Source organism: Lagenorhynchus albirostris, chromosome 19 (assembly GCF_949774975.1).
Source record: "Lagenorhynchus albirostris chromosome 19, mLagAlb1.1, whole genome shotgun sequence".
NCBI lineage: Eukaryota > Metazoa > Chordata > Mammalia > Artiodactyla > Delphinidae > Lagenorhynchus > Lagenorhynchus albirostris.
The window spans coordinates 12,874,417-12,897,695 of record NC_083113.1 but is presented as its reverse complement, the minus strand read 5'-3'; the positions used below and the strand labels follow the sequence as shown (position 1 = coordinate 12,897,695).

The 23,279-nt window shown below is 56.4% G+C and overlaps 4 protein-coding genes across 11 annotated transcripts in view; 1 reads left to right on the top strand and 3 right to left on the bottom strand.

Moving 5' to 3' along the window:
* The window catches only part of MEGF8 (multiple EGF like domains 8), a 43,284-nt gene extending 38,233 nt beyond the window's left edge, over positions 1–5,051 (bottom strand). For both annotated transcript variants that reach the window (XM_060129676.1, XM_060129677.1), the window contains exon 1: positions 4,161–5,051. In XM_060129676.1, the coding sequence (XP_059985659.1) occupies positions 4,161–4,347 (187 nt within the window). In that variant the 5' untranslated portion in view covers positions 4,348–5,051. The remainder of the gene's footprint in view (positions 1–4,160) is intronic.
* Positions 5,052–5,500: 449 nt separating this feature from the next.
* TMEM145 (transmembrane protein 145) lies at positions 5,501–13,890 on the bottom strand. Of its 6 annotated transcripts, none has more exons than XM_060131445.1 (15): positions 13,709–13,890; positions 12,880–12,954; positions 12,686–12,763; positions 12,517–12,603; positions 12,323–12,424; positions 12,135–12,219; positions 11,957–12,028; positions 11,775–11,843; positions 11,367–11,447; positions 11,200–11,278; positions 10,960–11,053; positions 10,038–10,210; positions 9,045–9,165; positions 6,793–6,999; positions 5,501–6,319 (listed from the first exon to the last, which is right to left on the bottom strand). In XM_060131445.1, exons 1-15 carry the CDS (start codon positions 13,829–13,831, stop codon positions 6,071–6,073), a joined length of 1,695 nt encoding a protein of 564 aa, XP_059987428.1. In that variant the 5' UTR covers positions 13,832–13,890; the 3' UTR covers positions 5,501–6,070. The 6 variants fall into 6 exon arrangements, with proteins under 6 accessions (XP_059987428.1, XP_059987432.1, XP_059987429.1 ...); XM_060131449.1 differs by having other exon boundaries at positions 5,501–5,847; XM_060131446.1 differs by lacking the exon at positions 11,775–11,843.
* Positions 13,891–15,867: 1,977 nt separating this feature from the next.
* Positions 15,868–20,047, bottom strand: PRR19 (proline rich 19). The gene is made up of 3 exons (XM_060130436.1): positions 19,996–20,047; positions 16,431–17,055; positions 15,868–16,340 (listed from the first exon to the last, which is right to left on the bottom strand). The coding sequence occupies exons 2-3, from the start codon at positions 17,047–17,049 to the stop codon at positions 15,868–15,870; spliced, it is 1,092 nt and encodes a 363-aa protein (XP_059986419.1). The 5' UTR covers positions 17,050–17,055; positions 19,996–20,047.
* PAFAH1B3 (platelet activating factor acetylhydrolase 1b catalytic subunit 3) lies at positions 19,986–22,578 on the top strand. Of its 2 annotated transcripts, XM_060130437.1 has the most exons (5): positions 19,989–20,478; positions 20,691–20,780; positions 21,464–21,580; positions 21,659–21,781; positions 22,247–22,578. In XM_060130437.1, exons 1-5 carry the CDS (start codon positions 20,401–20,403, stop codon positions 22,535–22,537), a joined length of 699 nt encoding a protein of 232 aa, XP_059986420.1. In that variant the 5' UTR covers positions 19,989–20,400; the 3' UTR covers positions 22,538–22,578. The 2 variants fall into 2 exon arrangements, with proteins under 2 accessions (XP_059986422.1, XP_059986420.1); XM_060130439.1 differs by lacking the exon at positions 21,659–21,781 and having other exon boundaries at positions 19,986–20,478.
* Positions 22,579–23,279: the final 701 nt, after the last annotated feature.

The window sequence follows — 23,279 nt, the reverse complement described above, 5'->3', positions numbered from 1 at the left end:
CTTGGCCAATACAAACCAGAAGTGATGCTCTGGGACTTCCGAGGCTAGATCGGAGGAAGCCTGCAATTTTTACCTGGGCCTCGTAGAATACTCCTTCTCAGAACCCAGCTGTCATGCTATGAAAAGTCACATGGAGGGGCCATGCGTAGGCGTCCCAGCTGTCATCCCCAGCTGAGCTTCCAGCTGACAGCCGGCATCAACCGTCTCCCTGTGAGGGAGCCTTCTTGGACGCCCGGCCCAGGTGAGTGTTCAGATGACTGCAGTCCCCACTGGTCTGACTGCGACCGCATGGGAGGCCGTAATGGATAATGCACCTGAAGTGCTTACGGTAGGCCTAGCACTTCATAACACTACTACTCCTAGCACTGTCGCTCTTCCTGCTCTCTGCCAGGTCCTGGTTGCAGAAGGTTCTCTCATCCCACATCTCCCACTAGGGGCTCAGGGAAGGCTTGTGGGCTAGGGAGACTAGGAGACCTGGGTTCCAGCTCTGCTCCTGACCCTAGGCCAGCCCCTCTACCCATGCTCCTCAGTACACCCATCTGCATACCGGAGATGCTCGTCCACTATTCACGAGCTGTGGGATCTTGCGCCAGTTCCATGGGCTCTCTGGGCCTCAGTTTCCTTGATGTAAAATGGAGATAATTCTCCTCAGCCGTCAAGGCTGGTGTGAAGATCCCAGATGGTGACTCTAACATGCCAGCCCAGGCCTTGTCCTCCCTCACCAGGACCACTGATCCAGCCTCTTTCGTGGCCTGTGCTGACATGGGTCCCTGAGGGATCTCCCCAGCTCGACATCTGGCCCTTACCCTCCCCTGCTCAAAAGCCCTCCATGGCTCCCTACCATCTCCAGGAGAAAGTCCAGCTCCCTAACCTGGCGTTTGGAGTCTCAACTTGTCTCACATCACCCCACGGCTTACAGCTCTATCAGGAGCTGGGCCTGTGCAGAAGTTCCTCTCTCTGTCTAGAGCACATTCTCCCTTCCTGCCAGCAAACTTCCCCACCTTCTCCAAGAAGCCTTCCCTGATGCCCCCGGACTGGGTTAGGTGCCCCTCTAGGTTCTCACTTTCCAATACGACCTTCATTCCTCTGGGCCAGGACCACCTGTGTCCAGGTGTGTCTCCCCTGCAGCCTAGGAGGCCCACAGGACAGGGCCTGGGCCTACTCATCTTGGGGATCCCTCCCCGACATTGCCCAGCACGGGGCCTGGTATTGAGCAAGGGCTCAGGAAATACTGGATGAAGGAAGGAAGAGATGCACAAGACAGAATACTGAAGTTGGCAGCTCTCCCTCAGGCTCTGGCCAGAGCCCCCAAGAACATCACACATAGACCCCGAGCTGTGGTCTGGAGAACGCAGAACAATTCAGCCAGGCCAGGCAACCAGACCTCCCCGACTCTTACCAGCCTCAACCAAACTATAAAGCTCTGTTCCTAGAATCACAACAAGCACATCTTTGCCAAGTGCCCACCAGGGGCCGGCTCACCATCTGCCTTCCCCAAGTTCCACCTTAAGTTCAAGTCCTCCTGTTTCTGCCCAACATGGGCCTAACCCCCAAGCCATCCTGGACAGAGATCTGATCCTAAATGCCCCTGCTTTTCAAAGACAGCTGGCTCTTATTCACGAGGATGTTATGAGGACTGGGCACAATGAAGTGCAAACACGGTACAGAAGTAAGTGGGTCAGTTGCTTATTTTTTAATAGATGGGGGAGCATGTTGGTTCTTAGAGGTGATGGACATTGGGAAGGATGGGAGCTCAAGAGGCGTCCAGTAGTCTCCTGGACTCCTTCTTTCCCCAACATCCAGCCAATCGGTCCCCCAAGTCTCACTGGTGAAACTTCACAAATCTCTCAGTGTTCTCCGTGCCTCTCTACCCGCTTAGCTCCTGCCCCAGTTCAGAACTCATCCTCTCCCACAAGACTAGCACACCAAGTCTCCAGTCTACCCCCCATCCAGCCTGAGAGCAACGCCCCACTCCTGCTCAAAATCCCCCTTTGGCTCCCCATCAATCCCAAGAGAAAAGTCAAGATGCTCGGCACGACATTCAAGGCCCTTCTTCCCCTCCTTCTGCCCTCCGCTCCTCCCAGCCAACAAGTTTAGCCAGACCAGACAAGCCTAGACATCGCTCGGAGACCCACCAGCCCCTCTTTTGTCTTCCTAGAGGCTGTTCCCTTTTCTCACCCGGTAAACTCCTATGCATGTTTCAGAACACTGCTCTGGTGGCTCCTCCTCTGTGACCCCCAGCAGAGTCTTCTCACTCCCCTAGGCCCGACTACCCAACGCTGCACCTCCTTCCGTCTCAGCCCTGAGCACACCGGGGGCAGAATGTCTGTGTCTATCCCCAACCAGGCTGGAGCTCTTAAAGGCCAGAGAATGATTTATACCTTTAACACATACACACACTTCCCATCCTCTTCTCACCCCCTAGACAGGAATGGCCCCCAAGATGGGGACAAACACACTCATCCCCAAAAAACATGCTTCATCCATACCCCACACAACAGCCATAGAGATCTTCTAAAACGTAAATTAAATCATGTCTTTCCCCTGCTCAAAACCTTCCATAGATGCCCAGTGTCCCCAGACAAAGACCAATCTCCAAAGGCTGCAAAAGGAGGCCCTGCACGATTCAGACCCTGTCACACCTCTGGTCTTTGCCCAGGACCTCCTCTGGGGGACTCCCACCTCTCCCTGGAGGCCAGCTCCTCATCCACCGCCATGGGAGCCTTCCTGGCCGTCTCCAGCCACTGCCTTGGATTTCTCTTCCACCTCCCTATTGCCCTCAGGACACAGCTCAAAAACCACAAGGTCAGGGCTTCCCTGGTGACTCAGTGGTTGAGAGTCCGCCTGCCGATGCAGGAGACACGGGTTCGTGCCCCGGTCCGGGAATATCCCACATGCCACGGAGCGGCTGGGCCCGTGAGCCATGGCCGCTGAGCCTGCGCGTCCGGAGCCTGTGCTCTGCAACGGGAGAGGCCACAACAGTGAGAGGCCCACGTACCAAGAAAAGAGAAAAAAAAAAAATCACAAGGTCCTATACCACCTACTTCCTCCCAACCCTCCAGCCTCTGGCTCATTGTTTGTCTTCTTGGATTCTGTGTCCTAGCATACGGATTTCTAGTTCCTCAAAAGCATCATATCCTCCTGTTTCCAGGCCTTTGCACAGGCTATTCTCCTTACCTGGAATGCCCTTTTGCTCTCTCCTGCACATGCCTCTGGTCTCAGGTATAGCCCAGGCTAAGTCAGATGTCATCTCTGGGATTCCCACTCCCTGGGGGTGGGTTTGTTTCCCCCACTAGACTGGGATCGCAGGAGGGTAGAGATGGGGCCTTTGCACAGGCTGTTCCCGCTTCCTGGAATGACTTTCTCCTCCTCCTGGCTGATTCCTATTGGTCCTTTAGGTCTCAGCTCAGACATCTCCTCCAGGAAGCCTTCTCTGCTGTCTCCCACCCAACAGGTCAGGCACCTCCTCTGGGCTCCCCAGGCCCGTGGGGTTCCTCTATCACAGCCCCTACCACTCTGGACTGGACTGTCTGTTAACATGTTTGCCTCCCCCACTGGATTCCAAGCCCCAAGTCATCGGGGATTGCTGGGGCTGTGGAGGTCTCTGCTATGTCCCAGAGGCAAAGACAATGTCTGGCACATGAATGACTGAAAAAAATGCTTTTGTTGAAGTACTTTAAAAAGGACAACACTAATAACCCTAAGACCATTTACTGGGCATTTATTATGTGCCAGGCACAGTAAATACCTGTTCTCACTTAAGTCCAACAGCCCTATGAGGGGAGTGCTATCACTATCACAGCCTGAGGGGAGGGAAAGCCGAACCTCAGAGGAAGGAAGCCACCTGCCCAAATTCACAAAGCTGGTAAGAAGTGGAACCCAAATGTGAAGCCAGGTGGTTGGGCTCAGAGCCTGAGTTTCTAACAGTTACTCAGAACACCCCTCACTGTTGCTTCTGGCTTGTAATTGTCCATCTGCGTCCGGGTGCAACTCCCCCATCAGACTTCAAGGCCTTCCAAGGCAAGGCCTAGGCTGGCTGCATTTTAGAGCAAAGGGCCTGCACCAGAACCGGTTCTGGGAACATGGTGAGTGGATGCAAGACTGCACAAATGAATGAATTAGCGCACCAGCCAGTGTGTGACCCACACGGCCCCACTCACCCTCGATGAGCCACTCGCAATTGCCATTGACGCTGTAGTTGCCCGCACCATCTGTCACGAAGCCTGGCGCCTCCCGCAGCACTTGCCGCTGTCCCTTGCAGTCCCCTGCCCGGGCCCCAGGGGACAGTGGCCACAGCACGGAAAAAGATAGAGCCAGCGCCGCAGCCAGAGCCCGGCCCAGGGCCATCGCTGCCTCCAGCACTGACCCTTACAGAGGGACGGGTCCTAAAGACCCGGAGAAGCCCCTCCACCCGGTTTGAAGTCCTGCAAATGCGACCTCTATAGATGAGACATGGCCTTGTAGAGCAGGGAGGTCCAGGAGTCGCTGTCCCCGCGAAGGGAACCGCCGCTGTTGGTGGGCTCTGGAAACCGAGGGGTGGGCCCTTATAGACCCATGGAAAAACCTGTAAATGGGGTCGTTACGTACGGGGCAGACCCCTAGGGGCCACGGGAGTCCCTTATAGACATGGGCCCCCATACGCTGGCTGACCCCATAAACGGGCCGCTGCAGGCCGAAATGGACCTTACAGACCACTGGGTCCCCAGTGGGCGAAGGGCTCTACAGCTCGGCGGGGGCCTACATAGAGTGCGGGCCTGGCCTGGCCCGGAAGGTCCTCCGGGAGAGACGCCCCTCCAGCCAGGGGCGGGGCGCGAGCGGGTGCCCAGGGCAGAGTCAGTCTTCAGGGGCTCAGGCCTGGACACCACAGACGAACTCCCTTGCTCACCCACCCGCGCCTCCCTTCCGAGCCGGAAGAGCCAGATGAGAAAGATGAAGGGACGCTCGGACCAGAGCGGCCCCGGGAAGACCCGCTTGGAGGGCGAGAGGGTGGGGGCCGAGTGGCCGCGATGGGAGGGACTACGGAAAGGAGGCGAGAGTCGCGGAGACGCAGGTCAGAGCGGCCCTGGGAGGACTGCGAAGCACCCAATCCCACCCCTCCACAGAGGGAGACTTCCGGAAACTTCCCCGCCCATTTGTTCCTAAACGCATGCGCAGCAGTGACCTCCTTGGCTAGTGAAGTGAGAATCACACATGCGCAGTGCTAAAATCGTAACCCGAACTCCCGGCGCAGGTGGCTGAGCGAACCGTCGGCCACTGGAGGGCGCCTCTACCTGTAACTGGGGAAGAGAAGGTAAAAATAAAGAAGCCGTACAATAAGAGGACTCTGCTAGATGATGATTCATATTTTCAGGGCTCCCAGATTCTGGGTCAACAAAAGGTCAGGTTATGCAGGCCCCTCCCAAGATACCATTTCACAGTTGGGCGCACTGTGGTCCCGAGCCTGGAACGGTTCTTGCTCAGCCCCGTCTCTGAGCACTGTCAAGATGTAGAAGAGCCCATCTTAAAGATAAAAACTCAACGAATCCTCTTTATTTTGGCAAGAAGGGGAAAAAAGTCTTTCTGCCAAGGACCTGAGGGAGGGCCTTCGGGATGGAGATAGGGTGAACAGAGTACGGGTGCTAGGTCACAGAGATCCCAAGGGAAGGTATGAGTCGAGACTAGCTTCACAACATCCGTCCCGGGAGCGGTGGCTCGGGGTCGCGGAGTCCTGGAGAGTCACAGGCAGGGTCCCGGCGATCGTCACTGGTTTTCCGGGGTCCGGCGGGGTCAGAGGTCTCGGAGGGGGCCAGGGGGCCGGAGGTCACGGAACAGCGGGAGCCCAGAATCCGGTGCCGCTCGGGGCAGGGGCTGAGGGAGGGGACGGGGAGAGCGGCTCCCGCGGGACCGTTTGGCACAAGAGTCGGGGGAAGGGGTCGGGAGCGGGACACTACGCACCCCTACCTGGGCGCGCGGGGTGGGGAGGTTTGGGAAGGCCGGGGTTGGCAGAGCCCTGGGGCCGGGATAGAGCGGGGATCCGGAGCCCGGCCGGGGCCCGGCGCGCGGCCCATGGGGCAGGCGCGGGCAGGGGTACTCAGACCGGGGGTGCGGTGCCCCCGGCCGTGTGCATGCTGAAGTATTCGGTGAAGCCGGTGTGCGGCGCCGCTGTCTGGGGCACGAGCGGCTGGTAGGGTGGCGTCGGGCCATCCCAGCTCGGGTCGGCCGCCTTGGGGAACCGAGAGGAAGGGGACGGGGAGGCCGTGCCCCGCTCGGCCATGGTCACCACGCGGCCCCTCGGGGCCACCGCCGCTGCCACCGCTGTCTCCTCCACCTGCTTCCCGGCCTGGGAGGGGGGTCAGGGTCAGAGGCCGTCCAGGACCCACGGGGGGCAGATGCGGCCCCGAAGGCCCGTCCCTCTTCCCCCGATGATCCCCCCTCCCGAGGTGTGGGCGCAGGTGTCAGTCAGGGGCGCCTGGACAGTGGGGCCATGTACTCAAGGGGCGGCGTCGGGGTGCGCCGGTCGAACTCCGGCGGCGGCCGGGGAGGCGGGGGAGAACCGCGGAAGGCCGCCGGTGGCGGGGGCACCGCGCGGGGTGTCCGAGGGGGCGTACGCAACAGCGCCAGGACCCAGTCTGGCAAGGTGGGCGCGGGCGCCGGGGGATGGTCGCGGCGCGGCGTTGGGGCGCTGGGGGTGCGAAAGGCAGGGGGTGGGCTCAGGCGCCTGGACGTGGAGGGCGGTGGAGGGGCCGGGAGCGGGGTCAAGTACTCCAGGGGCGGCGCCAGCAGCTCCTCCGGCGCCGGGGCCGCGGGGCTTACGCAGGAGGTGGGCGGGGGGATGGAGAAGAGCTCCGTGAAGTTGGGCACCGAGTCGCTGATGAACGTCACGTTCCCGTAGACGTGTTCCGGGAAGGCCTTGTCTGCGGATTGGCTTCCTCCGGGGCCTGGGGCTCCGGCCGAGGCGATCTGCGACGTGCGCACGTGGTACGGGAAGTTCTTGTTGGCCGCCGAAGGGCGTGTCATGATCTGGGGCGAAGGGCAGGCGCAGGTTGGAGAAGGACTGTCCAGGCCTCAGGCTGCCTCCATAAACATGAGGCCCTGAGGATTCCCCTTCACCTGACATCCCCGCTTCCCCGAAACCCTTCAACTGGCTTAGGCGCCTCCTCTGAGCTCTCGCAGTACCCTGGCCTCTAACCTTTCCCATCCATCACAACTCTTACTACTCTGCCGATGCTTCCTCCATCAGAGCCCTGATCAGCCAGTTATCACTTTAAGCGTCAGCATCCTACTCTGTCTAGTATGATAGCTACTAGTTATATGTGGCTATTTAAATTTAAATTAATCAAAATTAAACTGAAACTTTCATTTCTCAAGTCACACTAGCCACATTTAAGCGCTCAATAGCCACATGTAGTTAGTAGCTATTGTGTGGGACAGCACAGATTGTAGAATATTTTCATAAACACAGGGAGTTCAACTGGACAGCAACTGACAGACTCCAGAATGTTAGCTCCATGAGGGCAGGTACTTGACTGTTCTCTTCCCTGCTGAATCCCCAATACCTTTAGAACAGTGCCTGACACATACAAGCTCTCAAGAAATACAGGTTGAATGCGGAGATGTCTCCTGAATTAGCTGGCAGGCCATGAGGGCAGGGACCGGGTGTGACCCTAGCACTGCAACACGGGAGCCCAGCACAGTCCCTCTAAGGTAGTTGCTGAATAAGTGAACAAGGAGCTGAAACCGAAGAACAGCAGAGTGCCAGAGGTGGAGCTGTGCTGAGCTAACACGAGCATTTTTAGGAAGGAAACTGGTTGAAGGTTAAGTATAACAGAAAGGGCACCCCACCTCCCAGCCCCACAGCTCACTGAGTGTGGGATCTGGGACACATTGATTAAACTCCCAGAGCCTCACTGCAGAAAAGGGGTTACAGTGCCTACTTGGAAAGATGAAGAGAGGGTGGAAATGAAAACCACTGGTGCAGAGCCTGGCACATGGTGGGTTCTCAGCATTTCTCCTCTCTCTGTCTCTTTGTGACTTCCTGGAACAGAGCCTCAAGAGGGACTGTCCCGGGAAAGTGAGTCTGTACCTAAGGTTCTAGGGTAGAACATGCGGGACCTGGCCCCCTCCGTCAGTGGCCCAGTATATTCCCTGCAAAGAATACATGGTGGACCCCTTGAGTCAGGAGCCGGGGTCTTCAGCAATGCCTATTTCCCTGTGTGGTTCCTTCTTATGCCAGATCTTGTGGTCTGCTGGAGAAGGATTGGGTTCAAAGTCCCCCTGCCCTCCACCACCAAAGGCCATGGAGCCTGGCAGGTCACCTCCCTTCTCTGGGCTTTAGCTTCCCCTCTCTGTATAGTGGGTTCAGTGATGGTTATCCATCCTGTCTGGGGTTGCTCTGCCATTTAAACAAGAGGACGAAATAAATACACGTGAGTGTTCCCAACATGAAACAGAGGCTGGTTTGAGACAGGTGTCCGTTGAATGGTGGATGGATGGATGGATGGATGGATGGATGGATGGATGGATAGATGGATAGAAGAACTGTCAGCCAGAAGGCCAGATAGGATGTAAACCAAGGCAAAGAAGAGGTTTGGTGCTCAAACCCTCTGCTGCCATTCAGATTTAGGCCCCCTGAAGCCCCAGCCTGACCCACCCCAGTTGCTTCTTCCTGTGATAGAGCAGCAGAGATGGAAGAATGGGGGGGGGAGGAGAGACCAAGGGGCTTAGGGAAGGCAGTGGGGATACAGAAGGGAAGAGTGAGAGCCTAGGGACACAGGGTCAGGATGGAAATGGGGAGGGGGGCAAAGAAAGAGGGTGGGGTTGGGGGAAGAGGCCAGGACACAAAAGTAGGAGAGAGGAATAGAAGAGGGTGGACTCTGGGGGATACAGTGGAATAGCCTGCCAGACCCAGCAGGCTCTCAGTAAGTGTCTATTGAATGACTAAAGGGATGAAGTGAAGGAAATGGATCAAGAGCTCAGAACAGAAGGTTCAGGCAGCTCAGGCGTGGAGAGCCTCATGCATCCTCCACCCATGGGTTTCCCATCCCCAACTGGATGCCCAGCCTCACCAGGAACACGCCGTGGGCATACAAATGGATCCCCAGCTGGATGCCATTGACAATCTTCTCCCGGGCCCACTTGGGGATCCCAAAGTTGGCGATCAGGGCCATGACCGGAACTGCAAAGAACCTGAAGGGGAGGTATTGGGTCTGTAGAGTCACTGGCCCTGCCTTCCACCCCACCCCATGGCTCCAAATACCCTGCTATGCACACACATAGGTCCCAAGTGGGTCCCAAACTGGAGGGAAGCCAGTGTGACCTTCAGAAGCCAGAGGTTAAAAGGAGACAGGAATCCCACTGGCATGGGAAATTTGGGTGGGGGGAGCAAGGAGTAGGTTGAATTTAACTCAGTTCTATCCCACCCCAATCCTGGCACCTGATAGGAAATCTATAGATGTTTGATGAATGAATTAACATATGATAAAAACAATTAAAGACTTACTGCATGCCAGACCTGTTCCTAAGCATTTCACATATATATGCTCATCTAACTCTCACAGTGACTCTATAAGGCAGGTACAACTTCCATCCCCATTAAACAGATGAGGAAACCGAGGCAGAGAGAACTTAATTGACTTGTATAAGGTCACACAGTTTACAAGCTTTAGAACTGGGTCTAAACCCAGGCAATCTGGCTTAGAATCCATCTACTTTACTGCTGTGTTATGTTGAATAAAAAATATCACAACTAGGTTTTATTGGACATTTACTATGTGCCGGACTCAAAGCCCTCATCTGTTGCCCTATGCATACTCAAGATAACCCTTTGCAGGAGATACCCCTGACAACCTTTCTTTATGGGCAAGTAACCTGAGGCACTCTTTTTTTCACTATGGGAAAGTAATTATTTCCAGGTTACAAAGTGAGTAAGTGGCAGACTCTGGTGACAGCTGCCTAACTTGAAAGCCCGTCTGCCTCCAAGAGGAGGGTTTGAGTTGGGAAGAGCCATTTCTGAGAAGCCAGGGAAGGCAGGGACAGGTTGGGGCCCCAGCACGTCTCACCAGAGGGTGTAGGCAGCAAAGAAGGGCAGATAAAAGGGCTGCTTCTCTGGGAAGTGGCGCAAGGAGATGAGCACGGCATAGCAGAACCACACGTAAGCTGCCACCTGTAGCCCGATGAGCCCGTAGCCCGCTGGCGACTCATACGTGTACAGTACCTGGCCCGGGTCAAAGAACTGGACCCAAGGGAGAAGGCTGGTCATAGCCCTGGCCTCCAACCCTCCACACAGGGACCCCAGACCCCACCCTCAGGTACCCAAGGGGCAGAGGTACTTGGTCGGGAGAGAAGCAGCAGGAGAATGAGAGAGAGAGATGAAAGCATATAGAAGTAGAGAGAGAGGGCGAAAAGATAGAGAATATATCTGCTACCATGGGCCCAACACAGGGGGCTAAACAGCACCACGTGTAAGCTTTTCCATTTGCATCAACTTGATGAAATAGGTCTTATTTTCACCCCACTTCACTGAAGGGGAAACTGAAGCTAAGCAGGAAGACTTTCGGCCAAAGTCAAGGTGATATAAAGCCTTAGAGAAGTCCCCTGGGGTAGGTAAGATCCTCCTAATTTTACAGAAGAGGAAACAGGCCCAGAGAGGGGGGCCATCAGCCAAGGTTAGCCAGCTGGGAAGTGGGAGAACCAGAGCGGAATCCAGGTCTGTGTGACTCCCGAACTTAATCACGACACTGAGCATTAAATGTGACAGACAGTGAGAGACAGAGGGAGGAGGAAGAGAGCTACTCAGAGATGGTGAAGAGGGGAGGAATGCACTTAGACAGATGGGAAGGCGGAAAACCACAGAGTGGGAGAGAGAGAGCCAGGAAGAGCGCGATGTGGGGAAGGGCTAGCAGACAGGTGGAAGAGGCCACCAAAAGCTTTGAAGGGCGAGGAGGATGGGGCAGAGCCTGAGCAGTGGCAGGCAGGACTCACCTTGGCCTCATAGATGAGCAGCACCACGTGGGTGAGGGTGTACAGGGTCATGTAGACAGACAACTTCACCGAGCCCGAGTGGCTGATGCGGCCCCTGGCGGCAGGCCGTGAGGGGGGACAGCAGGGGTGGGGGCCGTCAAGAGAGGAGGGGGCAGCCACCCCCCCAGCCCAATCTCTGCCCTGCTCCCTAGCCCAGCCACCACCCCCCGACAGTGGTCCCTCCCGCCCCAGCCTGGGCACCGTGTCACCGTGAATCCCTTCCCCAGAAGGATGAGCATCAGCAGGAAGATGAGGAAGCTGGAGGAGAAGAGCAGCTTGGCTGGTAGGAGGGAGGAGAGGGCAGCTCAGACACAGGGCTCAAATTGCAGAGCAGCCCCGGCACCCTCCCGGGTCCACTTCATTCTCACCCAAGATCTTCAGACTCTCATTGCTAATGCCATCAGTGGCATATTGGCCCCAGTAGATGCAGAAGAACAGGAGGCTCAGGACTGAGGGGAGGATGGGCAGAGAGAGGAAAGGACAGAAAGCAGCTTTAGGGCATCACTGTTCCCTAACACTGTGATCCAGATGACCAAAACCCTTTCTTCACCCCCATCACGATTCTAGACCCTTTATTCTCACTGACCTCCTAGGAAACTCTGGAGTCCAGGCCCCAGACCCCTCCTCCCTCTGACCCAGGAGTCCAGGCCCCCAGCCCCTCCTCTCCCAGGGCCCAGGAGTCCAGGTCCCCAGCCCCTCCTTGCTTAGGCCCAGGTATGTGAGCCCTAAGGCCCTCCTCCCACAGAACTCAAACGTTGCAATACTCTAAACCTCACCCTCCACTCCTGCTGCAGCCATGAACATTTTATAAGTCGTGTGGAGCAACTGACGACCTTTCAGCAAATCTGGAAGGAGGGTAGGGGAAGGCTGTACACAGCAGGAAGGGAGAGCAGCTCATCTCCTCCAACCTGGTTTCCTCTCCCCCATCTCTCCCCCACACCCCATGTGCTGGACTCACATCCAAAGTAACAGGAGAGGAAGAAGATGAGGATGAAGACGAGAAGGAAAGTCATATCTGTCTCCAGGATCCCTGCCAATTTGGTGGAAGGAGGAAACCATGCAGTCATGATGGGTGTCCCTCAACAGGCTCCCAGCTCTGGGCTCCCACAAAAGGTCCTGGATCCCCATATGCTCACCAAACTCATCAGCAGAGAAATGCTGTGTCCAGAAAGACTTGCCATTGGTGAGGACCATCTCATACTCCAGCTGCAGCCCATCTCCCTGTGGGGAGTGTGGAGGCCTAAGGGGGGCCCTGGGCAGGGAGGGGGTCGGCAGGAAGGCAAGGAGGAGAAGGCAGGCCCCGGTGGCCGGCCCAGCCCCTTACCCCACACTTGCTGAGTGCAATGTACCACCACCTTTCACGCACTGAGCGGAAGCTGCGGCCGCTAGAGCAGCTCAGGTAGCGTATTCCCTCCTCTGACACCACCTGGGGAGGAGCAAGAAGGCTGAAGCCTGCCTGTGCCTCCCCCTGGCCTTTGACCTCCAGCACCTGCCCATTCCCCCAGACTGGGCCCATACCTGACAGCCTGACCAGGCATACTGGGTGGTGAGGTTGATGACCTGGTTGTTCTCTGGCCTGATCACTGACTCCTTGGCCAGGCAGTCCTAGGGGAGGCAGGGCCATGGTCACTCCTTGGCTAGCTTCGACCTTATCCCTCCTCCCCTACACCCTCCTCACAGACTTCACCTTGTCCCCTGCCTTGTACACGGCTGGCCACTGGGATGGGTCGTCGAAATAGAGGAGGATGTTCTGACAGCACTTGGCCTGCAGACCCAAAGATTCGGGGGGTTGGGGGAGCATAGGGAGCTGGGGTAACCCTTGCCTTGGGAAGCCAAGGGAGCATCCAGCCTTAGCATGGTGAGTGCTTGGGGAAGGCTCACCTCAGGGTATCGGAAACGGAAGTCCAGTCGGCCGTAATCCGAGAGGAAGCAAAATCTCGTCAGGAACACCCAGTCCTGGAAAAGGGGCCCACTCAGACCCTCTTCTGAGTCCCTTGAGAACTCTCGACTCCACAGACACCCCCCCCAACTTTTCTTCCCTACCCTGGAATACCTGGTTTCCCAAGAAGCATAAGGGGACCAAGTCACCTCCAAAATTCTTCTGTGATCCTTTCACCTTGGTTCCAGGATTCCTCCTTCAGATGCCCCCACCCCCAAGTTTCTTCGCCTCCTTTCAAACACTTCTCCCATTTGCCAGGTGCCTGAGAAAGACCCTGGAGGGCCAGATCCCCATCCTGGACACCTTGCATCAGGAATACCGTCCCACTGGCTTTCCTCTAATTATCCACACACGCCCTCACGGTGGTCCCAGAGACCATCAGGTGCTGGGGAGTATTCCAAACGGCCCTCTCCTGGTCCTGAACAGGAGTGTGAACTCAGGCTCAATGCGCAGTGAAAGTGCTGTCCCTTCAGCACCACCTCGGCGTCCCCCACCCCCACCCCAAACTCCGACTCTCCCAACCCGGCCCCCCTCCTCGCCCAACTCTGACCTCAATGTCCCCGAGTCTCCTCTCGACCCAATGGCCCCCGCCTCAGCCTCAACCCAGACCCAGTCCCGCACTGTGCCTGCCCACCTCCCACCCCACCCCCCGCGCAGCACTCAGAGACCGCCCGGGAGAGGCGGCAGGGGGCGGGGCGGGACCTGCCCCCTCCCTTCCCTCTCGTCCCTTGGGGGCCCGGCGGGTGGCAGGGGAGGGCCCGGCGCGCTCACCTCCTTGGAGCTGAGGTTGCCCCTCACATACTTGGCCCGGGCGCGGGGGGGCAGTGGCAGCAGCAGAAGTAGCAGCGGCGGCAGCAGCAGGCGGCGCAGAGCGGGCGCGCGCGGGGGCTCCATTCCACCCGCTTCGGCCCCAGCTCGGCCTCCGCTCCGGCTCCCACTCCGGCCCGGCGACGGCGGCGAGAGCGCGCGGGCCGGCTGGCGCGCGCCCCCGATTAAAGGGGCCGCCGGGAACCGCGTTCCCTGCCCCCTCCTCCAGGATGACCCGGCCTGGACCCTTCCCAATCCCCGTGGGAGGGGACGCCCCTTTCCCGTCCTCTCCACGCCTCCGCAGCCTCAGTCCTCCCCTCTGGGAATCTCCTTGGTACCTCCAGCTCCCCGTGTCCTAAAGTGAACTCACATTCCCCCAAGCCAAGTATCCTCCTCCAGAATGCCATCTCAGGATGGCCCACAACCCCCAGGCCCCAGCTTTGTCCTGACCTCCCCCCAGTTTAGTCCCCAAACTGCTCTTTGACTGCCCAGCCCCGCCCCCATAGCAGCCATCACCATCTGTGACCACCACAAATTCCATGCACTCTGTGAAGTGCCTACAGAGACACAGAGGCACAGAGTAGGCAAACCACTTGTTCTGGGTCACACAGCTCCGAGGTGGCAGAGAGCCTTCAGCCACAACCACTACATCCTGCTGCCTGACCCTGCCCTGTCACTGCTTACCAGGGTCTGAAACCAGCTGCTGTGAGGCAGAAGAGGTGGTATTGTGAGAAACCCACAAGCAAACTCTGAAATCAATTGCTTGGGCTCAAATCCCAGCATTGCCACTTCCTTCCCATAAAACCTCAGCCAAGTCACAGCTGTGTGACCTCCCAGTCCAGTCCCCTACACCCTGGTACTGACTTTATGGTTTCCCTGTGGGCAATGGGGAGCCCTGGAAAAGCTTTACAGAGTACAGTCCAAGCCCCTCAGCTTCATTTTCCTGATCAGATTCCAACACATTTCCAGCTTCATCCCTCCCCCTCCACTGCAGAAAATCTGCTGCTCCTCAAAATATCATTTTAAAAAATTTTCTAAGTCAGGAGGCCAAGCAGGAAACGTAAATGTGTGAAATGCTTTCAAAGGAGAGTGTGGACCCCACAAAAAAGGAGCCTCTGCTACTTGGCTTCAGCCAGTTGTTAACAGGAGGGATAGTAGGTCTGCTGCCAGGTTTCTTTCCTTCCTCCTTCCCTCCCTCTCCTCGCCTCTCTCCCTCCCTCCCTCCTTCCCTCCTTCCTTCCTTCTCTCCTTCCTTTCTCCTTCCTTTCTTTCTCTCTTTCCTTTCTTTTTTTATTTTGAGAGAGAAGCCAGAATTTTTTTTTTTCAAATCAAGCACACTGGTTTGTAACAGTACATAACTGATTCTAAAATGTTAAATATACTGTAGCCCAAAGAAAAAAGTCTGTCGCCATATCCAGGCCTCATGTGCCATTCCTGCCCGGATCCTGCACACACACTGTTCCTGTGCCCACCAGACCAGAAGCCTCTCATAGGCAGAGCCCAGACGTGACTCACTCTAGATCCCAGCATGGCCTAGGGATATAGGGTGAATGAAAATGGTCCCACATCCCCTATTTGCCCTCCACCGGGCCTTGCACATGCTGTTCCACAGAAGAGCATTTCTAGATTGCCTGAAATATTCTTTTCCTTCTCTACTAGCAAGTTTCTACCAAACTTAAAAAATACAAGGGTCTTATATCAACTCCCTCATCAGCAGGGCAGTCATGACTCCCTCCTTGGACTCCCTCAGCCCCTGCACCTCTCTCTCTCCCAGATGCAACCACTAGGGCTGAAACTGTCTGTGTTCACCACTGTACTGGGAGTCCCCTGGGGACACAGCCTCAGTCTCACTCACTCTGGAGCCCCAGCATTATCAGAGCTCAGAGTTGAACACATAGTTGGCCTCAGTGGGTGGATGTGTTAGACTGACTGAAGGCCCCTGGGCCTTAGGAAGGCGACAAGTGACAGTACCTTCCCCTCCACCCTGGACCCAGAACTCAGAGCTAGGAAAAGCTGCTCTCCTGGGCCAGCCACTCACTAAAAACCAAGAGGATCATGAGGAAGGTACTTTATTGAAGTGATCAGAGTATGGGATTCCTTCCCCCAACCCAGCCTCAGCCTGCTCAGTACAGTCTCATGGGTGGAAAGCACCAGGCCTCTGGGCTGCTCCGGGCCACCACCCAGGAGAGGCTGGGCAGTGGGGCAGGGGGGCTGGGGCTCCAGTCCAGGGCAGAGGTTCGGGACAACAAGGGTGATGGTGGCTGAGGCAGGGGTTGTGGCGGGCCTATCCCCCAGGGCCGGGGAGGGGGAGGTGTGTCTACCAGCCAGATGCTTTTCAGCAGATCAAAGGCTGTTGGGGGGCCGCAGGCCGCCCCAGATGGCGAAGGCAACGAGGACAATGGGGGTGGCCAGGGACCTTTAGGTGGTGCCAGGTTCACCGGGTACACAGTAGGAGTGCTGGAGGTGTGAGGCACGGCGAAGGTGAGCTCCTTTGTCCCCTCTCGCCTCCTCTGCCTCCCCTCCCCTGGAGCCTCCTCAGGGCTGTTGATCCAGGAGGATGTCATCCTTTGTCTCTCAGGGCCCCTAGGCTTGGTCCCTGGCACAGAGGAAAGAAGCATGGGGCACAGCTGAGATAGAGCAGACAAAAGAAAAGGAAGCTGGGGGGGGGGGCAGGAGGTGAGCTCACCTGGCAAGTGTGGCTGGCAGCCCCGGAGCACCAGACTAAGGTCAGGCACACAGCCATGGCAGGCCTGTAAGGTGCCCACGATGGCATCCCTGGCCTCTTGTACTAGGTTCCTCCTGGGGAAGGCCTGTGGCAGAATCAGCTGGCATTGCAGCTCCCCCAGCAGCTGCCCCAAGCCAGGGAGCTGGGGGGGACTGGGTGGGCCTGGGCCCGAGGCTCCAGGCACTTGATTTTCCTTGCCCCTTGACGGTGGGGCTGGTTCTTGGGCCCTGCCTGGGCTTGGGGAGGACTTGGTGGGGAGTGCAGGGGTGCCTGACTCTAGGGACCCACTGCTAAGCAGCCGTGCCACGTCCAGAGATTTCACCTCGTGGCCGAAGAGACCCCGATGCTCCCGGCTCAGGCGCCCCTGGGTTATGACCACGAGCTTGGGGGCAGCAGGCACCACAGAATTCCGGAGAACCACATGTGGATCCCGACTGGCCACGGCAGGATCCTGATGGGCCAATGACCAGCGACTGCCCACCAGGGCCTCGTTACGCTCCCGCCTGGTCTTCCGACGGCGGACACGACCAGGTTTCTCAGGCTGCTGGAAAGGCTTGAGGGCTGGCCCCCTGGGGTCCATGGTGCCCTGGAAGATAAAAGACAGGGTGGTTGGGCTTCGCTGATGCCGCAGTGGTTAAGAATCCGCCTGCCAATGCAGGGGACACGGGTTCGAGCCCTGGTGCGGGAAGATCCCACATGCCGTGGAGCAACTAAGTCCGTGTGCCACAACTACTGAAGCCCGCGCACCTAGAGCCCATGCTCCGCAAGGAGAGAAGCCACCGCAATGAGAAGCCTGTGCACCGTAACCAAGAGTAGCCCCCGCTCGCCACAACTAGAGAAAGCCTGCACGTACCAAAGAAGACCCAACGCAGACAAAAATAAATAAATAAATAAAATTAAAAAAAAAAAAAAAAAAGACAGGGTGGTCATCAGCATGCAGATAACTCAAAGACCTAGAAGTGAGTAGTGAGAAGAGATGGTTTGGGGTGCGCTGGGAGTACTATTTAGAGACACAAGATGAGACAAAGGGATTGGTAGAGAGCAACTGGAAAAGGCTTGGTCAGGGTAAGGTCAGAAAAAAAAGCAGGGTCATAGGAGTAGGATGAGGTCAAGGGAGTCATGCTGAACGGGAAGATTTATCAGGGGATAGAGAAAGGGTTAGAGAGAACAGGGATATGAAGAAATAGCTAAAAAATGGGGGATGGGAAAGGGATCATGATATTGGAGGGATCTGGTGAACCAGAAAGGGACTTTGGACAGATGAGAAATCCAGGGGTAAAGGAGGTACTGGAGAATGTAGAAAGTGAAGAGAGATGGTAGAGAGAGAAAGGCAGGAAAGAAAATGGAAGTTGGAGAAACAGAGAATAACTCGGGAGGGCAGAAAGGGCAACAGAGGAGCTATCAGGGACTGGGGCCTGGTCATAGAAGGGGGTAGGAAACAAGGCTGCGTGGGGCAGATGAGGTAGGGAAGGGAGTACAGTTGGTGGGGACAGGGAAGGGGAAGGGCCCCTCACCTTCTGTCCCCAACGAACCCCGCCCCCCCCACCCGCCCACTCCACGTGGCTGTGGGGTACAATGGCTTATTTTCCGCGGTGACCCTAGCTCTCAACGTGCCTGATACTCTTCCGGGTCTCACACAGGGCCTCGTGCAAGCACGCATGCGCGTGCCCCTCCCACGCCCTTTGGCTCCCCACCCCCACCCCAAGAGGCACAGGCCCAGGGGCACGTGCCAGCTGCCCAGAGCGCAGGTTATAGCCCCGCCCCTCCCGACCTCACATTCGGAAACCTCTTTCATTTGTCCTTAGGCACCTCCTATCCACCAATTGGCTGTGAGGTCCACTAGGCTCGCCCCCTTCCTCAATGCTGATTGGTTTAGACATCTATCGCGGACTTTCTCTCTGGAGCTCGGAGATGTAGGCGAAGCCAAGAGGGAGAAGGGCTACGGTAGCCCTACACACAGCCAGGCTCCAAGCAGTCACAGGCTTTATCCCTAGAGAGTCAGTATAGTGTCGTCATTTAGAGCTAGGCTCCAGACCTACACTACCTAGGTTCAAATGCCCAGGCACATTTGAGCTCTGTGACCTCGGAAAAGTATGTAACTGCTCAGAGCTTCAGTTTCCTAATCTGTAAAATGGAGTTGGTATCTTCTCCTTCTTATAACTGCTGTAAGTATGAAATGAGCCAACATACAATTTGAAAACAGCGCTTGGTGAATGGATGCCTGTAAATTTTGTTTCTCACTACACTTGTCCCCTCAGACTTTTTTTTTTTTTTTTTTTTTTGGCCTTGTGGCTTGCGGGATCTCAGTTTCCTGACCAGGGATTGGACCCCGGCCCACAGCAGTGAAAGCCCAGAATCCTAACCACTAGGCCACCAAAATCAAGGTATGCCAGGGTATTCCCTATACCCTAATAAGCTATACTCTGTATTACCTGGTAATGTTGCTTGCCCAACCTTCACTATCTTTCAAAGCCGAACTCCTTAGATACTACTCCTTCTAGGAAATCCCTCACCCTGAGTCCTTCTCTTTCTTCTCCCACAGAGGTCCCCCGTGCATTCCTTAATCACAACCTTGATCGCTCCCTCAGCTTTGTGTCTGGATCTACCTCCCCCAACACGCTGGGACAAGGCCAGGATCTGACCCATTCCTTTAATACTCATTCAGCAAGTACTTGTGAACAGCCATAGATAGTACTTGGTATTAATACTGTGAGTCAGGCCCTGTTCCCCGCAAGTGGATTGAGGCAAAACACAAACACAATAAATAAGATTCATCTCTGTATCTCAGTATCAACCTACCTAGAAGGAATGAATAGATAGGAAGATCCCATCTGGGAGTGGAGCTACAGGAATATGAGCAGGACTTTGAGGGTGGTGTGGGACCCCCACCTGGTCCCCCAGAACAGGGAGATCTGGGAAGACTTGAGGACTGAGATTAATTTGGGGCAGGAGGTGGGGGGCAGCGACCTTAGGTGGCCTTGGCTGTGGATGTAGGTTTTGGAGCTCAGACACACCCAACTGAAGTTGTTGGTCAGCCATAGGTTTAGGGAGGGGAGCAGAGGCCACAGATCTGTAAGATGAGCTGCGTGGGAGGGGCTCCAGGCTGGACTTGGGCCTTGCAGCATCTCTAATTTCCTTTATCTTTCTGCATCTTCTACTACCCTCTTTGCAGGGTAATGTCTGTAATGCAAAGACATATAGTTTAGAAATTATGCCACAAAAACTGGCATAATTTGAGCAGGGGAGGCCCATGAGCAGATAGGCTCACTAAAGTCCTGGCACTGCCTTGGCGTGAGTGTCTCCTTGCAGCTGAGCCTCTAATTTTCACATTTCCATCCTCCTTTTCTCTCCCCCACGTCAGAAGAAAATGGGAGCGTCCCTTCCTTGCCAGGTGCGTTTGAGCCACCCCCTCAAAGATCCAAGCATGGACTCGTCCACTCACTCCCCTACCACCACGTGAATGAGACACACAGACACACACCCCCACACACAGTAGGTGGTTCCTTCCCCACATTTCTCGCCCTACAGCAAATGGTTTCTTCCCACGAGGAAGGGCGCTAGATTTTCCCCACTCTGCTTTCACGGTAGGGTGGTTTCTCCCTCCTCCCCTCCACGGGTGCCGGATGGTCTCGCCTCCCCTCACGCCCCGTGCCGCCGCCGCTGCCGGAGAGTGAGCGGCCCGGGCAGGAAGCGCCGGACGAGCCCACTGCGCGGCCGCCGTGGGGGAAGCAAGGCCAATTCCTCTAAGTGAAGGTTTCCGCCCCGGAGAGGAGGCGGCGCCCGGGATCGGCCGCGCCCTCCGCTAGAGTGCGGGCTTCGGGACAGTCCATTGTTGCCTGAGGGGTAGGGGTGGGCGTGGCGGCGCCGCCTCCTTCAGGAACACTCCCCGGCTGACCGCGCTCGCTCGTCCTGCTGGAGCCGCGGCGCCAAGATGAGTGGAGAAGAGAACCCAGCCAGCAAGCCCACGCCGGTGCAGGACGTGCAGGGCGACGGGCGCTGGATGTCCCTGGTGAGCGACCCCGCCCGCGATACTCTGGAGTCCGGGGCTGGGGGCGGGGGATGGGGGGGGGAAGGCTCTGAGAGAGTAGCTGGTTTGCGCCGCTCTCATTACGAGATTGGGAAACTGAGGGCAGTTGGCATGGTGCCGCCTAAGGAAGCGGGGCGCGGCGGGCCGGGCCCAGCAGCGCGCGTGCCATTGACTCCCCCTTTACGTCCCCAAAGCACCATCGGTTCGTAGCCGACAGCAAAGATAAAGAACCCGAAGTCGTCTTCATCGGGGACTCCTTAGTCCAGCTAATGCACCAGTGCGAGGTGAGGCCCGTCCCTCTCTTCCTGCCCCACCCAGGCCTGTGCCCTCAGTGACAGACCTGGACCAGAGCCCAGACCAGGCGGTGTATGGGGTACCCGAAATAGCCTGAGGTAATGCCGGGCACCCAGAATCTCAGTATAATGTGCCACATTCTACTGAGAAGGAAGTGTGTGTCCTGGCTTTGTCGTACTGGGTCTGTGTATAGTGAGACTTAAAATGAGGCTTCGTGCAAGACTGCCTAGGATGAGGCTCTTTGTTTGCTTAAACTAGTGCCCAGCCCTAATGGATTTCCACAGAGCTATAGTTATTTCCACAAAGTGAAGGTCAACGGTAATAGGTCTCTACTAAGGGAGCTCAATTATGATATCTTTCCGTTAAGCGACGTTAAACCATGGCTTTCCTCAAAGTGAGGTTCAACTGGAATGCTGTTGGTTCGATGCCTGGCTCAAGTAGAATAGGCTTCCGTGAAGGGAGTCCTGCTTCCATGGGGTTTTGTGGAAGTGAGACTATAATGGGTTTGCGTAAAGTGAGGTTTGACCATATTGGGGTTTGCTCAAGGTGAGATTTAACCAGACTGCTTCCGTAAAGCAAGGCTCTTCCATGATGACATTTGGTTAACCTTTGGATAGAGAGTGGTGGTCCATGCTGACAGTGCCCCTGTGCCCACACCACTTCTTGCCCACAGATCTGGCGGGAGCTCTTTTCCCCTCTTCATGCACTTAACTTTGGCATTGGCGGTGACAGCACGCAACACGTGCTGTGGCGTCTGGAGAACGGGGAGCTGGAACACATCCGGCCCAAGGTGAGCAGGGCTTGGGTGGGCAGCTAGAGCACCCTTAGCCTGCCCCCTCACCACTGCTTCATGCCTCTCTTTCCACAGATTGTGGTGGTCTGGGTGGGTACCAATAACCACGGGCACACCGCAGAGCAGGTGGCTGGAGGCATCAAGGCCATCGTGCAACTGGTGAACCAGCGGCAGCCCCAGGCCCGGGTCGTGGTGCTGGTGAGAGAGTGAGAGGGTGGGGAAAGAAGAACGGCAGTGTTCTGGGACCCCTTCACGTGTAGCCACAGCTGCACGGTTCTGGGCAGCTTAGCACAGAGCAGTGATTGAAGGCAGAATCTCATGTTGAACCTTGCTACACCCATCAGAGGGGCTGTGGTTAAGGACATGTTCAGGGACCAGTTAGCCCCTTTTGCCCAAGAGACTGCTAGAGATTCTCAGGGTGTTGAGAAATTCAAGACACTTAAATAGCCAAAAGTTGTCAGGCATTCCCAGGGTTAATCTTGCCTCCATCACTTCTAGAAGGTCTCACTTCTAGAATAAGGTCTCAGACCATCATCTTCCCATCCCTAGTGTATTCTGCAGCTGGGGACTTGCTGGTGGGGGGTGGGGGACAGTTTGGCACAGGGAACAGGATACCCAGAGGCTGGTAGGATGCCTCCTCACAACTCTTCTTGCCTTCCTCAGGGCCTGCTTCCTCGGGGCCAGCACCCCAACCCACTTCGTGAGAAAAACCGACAGGTGAATGAGCTGGTACGGGCAGCACTGGCTGGCCACCCACGGGCGCACTTCCTGGATGCAGACCCTGGCTTTGTGCACTCAGATGGTACCATAAGTCACCATGACATGTATGATTACCTGCATCTCAGCCGGCTGGGGTACACACCTGTTTGCCGGACCCTGCACTCCCTGCTTCTGCGTCTGCTCGCCCAAGACCAGGGACAGGGTGGTGCTCCCCTGCCAGAACCCACACCCTAAGCATCTGTCTTCCTGCAACATTAAATTTTCATTCTTCAGTCTCCCATTCTCTGCTTTATGGCCAAGCCCGTCTGGGTACCTGAGTCTCAACTCCAATGTCTGTGACCCTGCATCTCTGCCCAAGGCAGGCCGCACCAACCCATCAAGATACTCTGGCTCTTGTAGAGTCAGGCAGATTTCTGTCATCACAGTGGTGCTCCAGGCAGGCACGACCAATCAGTACAACACGAAGTGAAACTGGTTTTCTAACGTGGCCCTATAGGATCATGGTCAAGCAAGAATTCTGGGTGACCCAACAGTCAAAGCCCACTCAGAGCTGCCCCCCAATCTGCACATGCTCTTCCCCCTGACTGGAACTTCTGGTGCTCTGGTCCTAGCTTAAGTGTGACTTCCTGTGGAAGCTTCCTGACCTTCCCACCCCTAGCAGTCATCCCTCCACACAGCGTATGGGTATTTTTCTCTCCAGAGAAGCACTGTCCACAGGCTGTGACAGGCGTAAACCAGCAGAGGTTCCTTCTGGCCTGGCTGCAATGCTGGTTCAGGCCACACAAGGGCAGCAGGGGTCACTGGGGACAGCATGGTACTCTGGGCTGACTGGCCTCCCCACCCAGTGCCACCCCTGGCTCAGACCTCTCTCGTTCAGCTGGAACGTCAGAGGTGAACCGCTCTTCTTGTAGTACCACATCACGGGCCTTCCCGAGCTTGTGCGTGTTAGACGGCTTAACAGGCATCTTGACTCTGC

Bases quoted from the DNA above. Each gene is read 5' to 3' on its own strand.
- TMEM145 (XM_060131444.1), bottom strand. From the start codon at position 13,831: ATGGAGCCCCCGCGCGCGCCCGCTCTGCGCCGCCTGCTGCTGCCGCCG. The intron at 11,279-11,366 runs GTGAGAATGAAG...CCCTCCTACCAG, and splicing joins TGAGAGTCTGAAGATCTTGG to CCAAGCTGCTCTTCTCCTCC. The intron at 10,211-10,959 runs GTGAGTCCTGCC...CCTTGGGTCCAG, and splicing joins TGCTCATCTATGAGGCCAAG to TTCTTTGACCCGGGCCAGGT.
- PRR19 (XM_060130436.1), bottom strand. From the start codon at position 17,049: ATGGACCCCAGGGGGCCAGCCCTCAAGCCTTTCCAGCAGCCTGAGAAA. The intron at 16,341-16,430 runs GTGAGCTCACCT...CCTCTGTGCCAG, and splicing joins CTGCCAGCCACACTTGCCAG to GGACCAAGCCTAGGGGCCCT.
- PAFAH1B3 (XM_060130437.1), top strand. From the start codon at position 20,401: ATGAGTGGAGAAGAGAACCCAGCCAGCAAGCCCACGCCGGTGCAGGAC. The intron at 21,581-21,658 runs GTGAGCAGGGCT...CTCTTTCCACAG, and splicing joins TGGAACACATCCGGCCCAAG to ATTGTGGTGGTCTGGGTGGG. The intron at 21,782-22,246 runs GTGAGAGAGTGA...TGCCTTCCTCAG, and splicing joins AGGCCCGGGTCGTGGTGCTG to GGCCTGCTTCCTCGGGGCCA.